Source organism: Pygoscelis adeliae, unplaced genomic scaffold (assembly GCF_000699105.1).
Source record: "Pygoscelis adeliae isolate BGI_AS28 unplaced genomic scaffold, ASM69910v1 Scaffold339, whole genome shotgun sequence".
Lineage (NCBI taxonomy): Eukaryota > Metazoa > Chordata > Aves > Sphenisciformes > Spheniscidae > Pygoscelis > Pygoscelis adeliae.
Genome location: NW_008825544.1, coordinates 639564 through 644917, shown reverse-complemented (window position 1 = coordinate 644917; position 5354 = coordinate 639564). Strand labels below are relative to the sequence as shown.

Sequence of the window (5354 nt, the reverse complement as noted above, 5' to 3'; positions counted from 1 at the left end):
TCCCACCATAGCTCAGGACCACTCACCTTATCCAGCGGGACGCTGTACAGCTCTGGCACCAGGCGCACCCCGTTCTTCCCCTTGATGAGAACCCCCTCAAGGGCTTCCCGGTACTCCTGCACCTGAGGAGAGAGGAGAGGGGATCTGCCCCCAGTCATGGCTCCCTGCATCCTTCCCCCACACACCTCCCTTGCCAGGGGCTTCTTTCCACCGGCCCGGCAGGTCCTGTCTCCCTTACCTGCTCCATGTTTCCGCTGAAAATCCCATCAATGATCAAGTACGCCCAGAAGAGAGGCCACTCACACTCAATGTTCTCAAACAGCTTCAGCTCAGCAGGTTCGTAGTAGAGGCGGTTGGGGTCCTGCAGGGAGGGCGTGACAGCAGGGCAGGTGGTGGGTGGCAGGATCCCCTCAAACTGACAGGGCTTCTACTCCTCCCGAGACCCCAGCCTCAAATGCCCTCCCAGTCCTCCTCTGTGGATGATGGCTGAGACGGAGCCGAAAAGCAGTTTCACCTCCAGGCTATGTCCTTTCCATCAGACATCCCCTCCCAAGCCCTCTGCACTGATGCCAAAGGGACTCACCCTTCCTGGGCAAAGGGAGCCTACCCAGTGTTGTACAACAGCACAACATCCCCCTCACTGCACTGGGGACACCTGCGTCCCCTTCGCCTTGCCTGCTCTCTGCCCCAGCCCCTCAGCGCCTGCCCCCTCCAGCATCACCAGGCTGGCCCAGCTGGGTGTGAGGGCTTGGGATGGTCACGCAGGGCCAGAGAGCAGGGTCCCTCCTGCCATTTGGTGCGACTGTGAGTCTGACACAAGGGAAGTGGTCAGGACGGAGAGTTGCCTTCACCAAATCCTCCCATCCCATATGTGTGCGGTGTAGTGCCCCAAGGGACCTATGCTCAACCCTCCCTTCTAACTGCTTTAACTCTGTTTGCTACAGAGAAGGTATAGAGCTGGCCTTAGTAGACTATCAGGCAGAGAGGACAGCAGGGACAGAGGGAGCAGATGTTTTCTATAGTGCCTGCACACCGGCCACAAGCTCCCAAACTCCCATTTGACTCCAGCCAGCTGCAGTGCCTCTGCAGGGAATGCTGCCCTTCCCGTGCCTTGCAGCTCCCCAGAAGTAATCCACAGCTTTGCACACTGGCAAAGCTCATGAGCGCTGGGAAAGTTGGACTAGAGATGCTGCTGCTCTTCTCCGGCTCTAGAGAGATACAGCCACACACACTGCCTATTATGGTCAGGTCTGAAGAGGAGCAGCAGAGGAGAAGCATTTAGAGGCACTCATGCCCAAAGGAGCCCCACCAGGTTAGGGGCCCAACAGCCAGTGATGATTTAAGAGCCTCCAAGTACCATTTCCTGGTTCTGTGGTTATCAAGTGCAATTGTTGCTTATAAAATTTTTGTTTTCCCTCCCCAAAGCAGCAGAAGAAAGTCTCCACTCGCTCCGCTGAGAGCCAAGTGTGGCAGTACACACGCTGCCTGCTGTCCTGGGAGAGGCAGAAGTAGCTTTGTGACCTCCAGTGCTGCCGCAGAGCTGAGGCCGTCAGGAAGGAGCACTGCACAGTCACCTTCACAGGCCTCCAGCCCTCGCTCAGGGCTTGTGCAGGCCTGGGAGAGCCGGGGAAAGAGCCTACCTTGACAGGGCTCCCACACAGGGCAGTGGTCCCATCTTCCCCCAGCCTAAGAGATACACAACACCACCAGGTCCCAAGATGCGGGCAGAGCCAGCCTCTGCCCATCTGCTAGGGGTGTGGGTGGGACATACCATCTTTGCAATGGGCTCTTGCATTTTGGGAAGCCTTGCTCAGACTCATCACACTGCCTGGGGCTACTAAGGGCTCTCATCTTCCCAGTGCTCCCCACCACAGCCTTTGTGCTGCACACTGGGGGGCTGCAAACGCAACCCAGGGCAGCTGCTGCTTGGCACTCAAATTCTGGCAGGTGGCAGGGCTGGGGACACTTACCTCTTTGGGGGTCCTGTATCCATCCCGGAGGAAGCGGCAGCAGCCGTAGCGCCCCTGGAAGGGATGGAAAGAGGTGCTGAGCAGGAGGCACAGCATGAGATACCTTGTACCTTCAATGCAGAAGCATGGGGGGGTCTCCTCCAGCCAAATACCCCCTCACTCACTCACCTAGTTCTCAGGCACCATGATCACAGCCTAAGGCCACAGCACACAAAGACTGTTTCTTTGCACACCCTTGCCACAGCTCATGGAGACTGGGAGAGGACATGCCCCAGCACCCCCTCCCCGAGCACGTTTTTGGGGAGAAAAGGGCTACAACAGTTTCGACTGCAGCTATCTCCCAGGAAGGGCAAGACAAGGGCAGAGCCGCTCACCTGCAGCTTTGTGATGATCTCTTGCTTGGTGATTTCCACCAGCTTGCTGTCCTCCACAGCGAATGCTGGGTAGGAGATGACAGAGAGCACACTGGCGTCCACCTCCTTGGACGTGGATGCCCTGGGCAGCATCGAGTGGAGGATGGACTGGGCGAAGGGGAAGGAGGGGTGGTTAGGTTGCCAGGCCGGGAATTGTTCACACTGCAACCCCAGCAGATCACAGTTCATCCTGCAATGGTGTAAAGCCCGTGCAGGTCTCACCTGGCAGTGCTGCACTTCATCCGACAGCACCCGTATCACCGACTGCGGGCCTCCCTTTGCTCCAAAGAGATCCAGCTCATCCAGCGCCTCCAGAGCAGCCTACAAGCAGGGCAAGACACAAAGCAGCAAGTCCTCCACCACGCTGCTCATCTGTAAGAGCTCTCACCCTGTACCAGCCCCTCTGTGTAACGCGCTGCCCAAATTTAAATGAATTTAAACACTGCTGTGGCTGCAGAGCGCCCCTGGTCAGAACGTGACCACATTTCCAAAGCCACAGGTAGCCAGACATCATCAGGGCCCTGGACTGCCACACACCCCAATTAATTTCTCACTCCCAGTTCAGACGAAACTCAGGCAAGAGGGGTGCAGTTTTATCCCAGCACACAAGGAGAAAGGTCTTCCTCCCCAGCCCCCTGCATGGGGCATTGAGCCTCACTAGTTCAACATGCCCAGCCTTCCCTGTAAAAAAGCAGCATGGGGCCACCGGTGCTCCCCAGCATCCACCCAGCACCTCTCCCCAGCTCACCTTGGCCATGCCGACAGAGCTAGCATTCAACTCAGTGATGCCCTGGTTCGTCTTGTCCCCGCGCTCCCATATCCCAAAGTCCTGTGCAGAGGCAGTGGCACGTTGGAGCAGGCAACAGTTCACAGCACACCCAGAAAGCCTTCAAATCCCACCCATCAGTGGTGCTCCCAGCAGGCACTGTGGGACTCTGCCCGCCAGGGCTCAGGAGGAACCCACAGCTGCCCCTAGACACCAGCCCACCACCTGCACCCCCGGGGCACGCTCCCCTTCCCCAGCACGGGCTACCCACCGCGGTTTTGTAGGCCGTTTCGATGTAGAACACGAGATTCTGGATAAAGTTGACTTCATCCAGGCTGTGAATTATGTGGAGGCCTGAAGCAGGGGGAGGAATTGACATTAGTCGCTCCAAGCCCACAGGCATCCCTAGGAAGGGGCTGCAGTAACCCAGGCCAGACCCCTCCCTCCTCACTGCACACCTGCCCCACGGAAGCCACATCCTGGCTGGCTCCCATCGCCACTCCCACCCCCCTGCAGCAGCTCTGGGGCTTCAGGCAAATGAGGGCTCTTAGAGAGATGAACATTGAAGAACCCAAATCCACCTTGGGTGCTGTAAGCGTAAGAAAACAGTGAGGTCGGGGAGGCCGTTGCAGCAGCTTGGCACCCAGGAAGCTACACCCAAACTAAGAACGTGGAAAGCCCTGGAGATCAGCATGCACAAAGCTGAAATGGCATCCCCCAACAGCATCACCTGAGGCCGTCATTTGCGCCAGCATGAGCAGGTAGAGGGAGGTGGCATCCATCTGTAGGTGACCCCACTCCTGGTCCCCCACCACGGTGGCACAGGTGTGGGTGTTGTACTTGGCATGCAGGCAGTCTCTGGTGCTCCGGCTGTACTTGAATGCCTCCACCTTGTCCACCTTGAGAAGGGCAAAGAGATGTGGAGATTCATCAAACCCTGTCTCCAGAGAAGTCTGGCAGCCCCAGAGCCAAGGGCTGCTCCATGCCATCAGCCCAGCATGTGGAGCTGTGCCTGGCAGGGCAGAAATCCTACAGCCCCCAGGTTGAGCCCCTCCATGCACCAAGGCATTGAGTGCAGCCTCACATGCCACCCTAGCAGAGGGTTGCAGCCGAGGAGGGCCCACAGTCACAGTTGCACCACATGGAGAGAAAAGGGTCATCCCAAATGCCCTCAGGGAGAAGAGCTACAGAGTCCCAGCACCAGCCAGGCCACAAGACAGGGAGCAGCTGGCAAAGGCTCCACTAGCCACCAGCCCACAGCACTGGGGCTTCCATCATACCAGGGACAGATGCCAAGTCAGAGCTTATTTCAAGACTTCCTGGAAGGGGGCCTTCCCTTTGCTCATCAGGGGAGGCTGGGGAGAGCTGGCACAGCTGGGACCAACAGTCTTTGTGGCAGAGCTGGGCTTTGAGGAGACCACTCAACTCTCAGAGGCACTCCCCAGCCCCTACCTGTCTCATCATGCACTGGAGCAGCCCCCGCATCAGCTTCACCACACTCTGCAGGAACAAGCAAAACAGCCTCGTTAATCCCCATGCAGCTAGGAAAAGCCCTGACTCAGGATCAGCTGGCTGCTGACCTTTGCAGGGCTGTAACCAGAGCTTCTGCTCACATTTCCATGGTCCCTGCTCCAGTGGGACCACTGTGGGAAGCAAGATTTCTTGGCTTGCCAGCAAGGCCGAGCTGCTGTGCTGTGCAGAGGGATGGAGGGCACAGCTGCAGGACGCAGCTCCCCAGCCCTTGGGAGAAGTGCTGCATCCCCAGGTCACCACAGAGCCAGAGGGCTGGACCCTCCAGCTGGGCTCCAGCACACGCTGGGAAAAGCAGGCTCTGACATCCCTTCCTATTGCCCCCCCGCGCTTAGGGACAGCCTTGTTCCTGTCTTCACCACACAGCCTTTTGTGGCCTTTCGGCCCAAGAGCCGTGCCGTGCCAAAAGCAAACCAGCCGAGAGGTGACAGACACCTCCCCGGTACCACTGGCCACGCTGGGACGGCCGGCACGGGCCCTGCCTCCCGCCGGCTCCCTCCTACCTGCTCCAACTCGTAGGCCTTGGCCTTGTCCTCGTCGCGGTCGGCGTTCTTGCGGTAGGCCAGGCCCAGCCCCCAGACGGCCAGGATGCTGTAGACGTTGTCCCGGACCCAGGCATCCCGGTGGTCGGCGCTGGCGGGGAGCAGGCCCGTCACCGCGTCCTGCGGAGGGGGG

General features: G+C 58.8%; 1 protein-coding gene across 1 annotated transcript in view; it reads right to left on the bottom strand.

The window, feature by feature from the left end:
- PHKA1 (phosphorylase kinase, alpha 1 (muscle)) overlaps positions 1 to 5354 on the bottom strand; it is a 22774-nt gene that overhangs the window by 14711 nt on the left and 2709 nt on the right. The window contains exons 3-12 of the mRNA XM_009332011.1: positions 5183 to 5341; positions 4602 to 4649; positions 3880 to 4048; positions 3421 to 3503; positions 3132 to 3212; positions 2606 to 2704; positions 2345 to 2491; positions 1971 to 2024; positions 239 to 361; positions 27 to 122 (exon numbers count right to left, since the gene is read on the bottom strand). Of these exons, the coding sequence (XP_009330286.1) occupies positions 27 to 122; positions 239 to 361; positions 1971 to 2024; positions 2345 to 2491; positions 2606 to 2704; positions 3132 to 3212; positions 3421 to 3503; positions 3880 to 4048; positions 4602 to 4649; positions 5183 to 5341 (1059 nt within the window). The remainder of the gene's footprint in view (positions 1 to 26; positions 123 to 238; positions 362 to 1970; positions 2025 to 2344; positions 2492 to 2605; positions 2705 to 3131; positions 3213 to 3420; positions 3504 to 3879; positions 4049 to 4601; positions 4650 to 5182; positions 5342 to 5354) is intronic.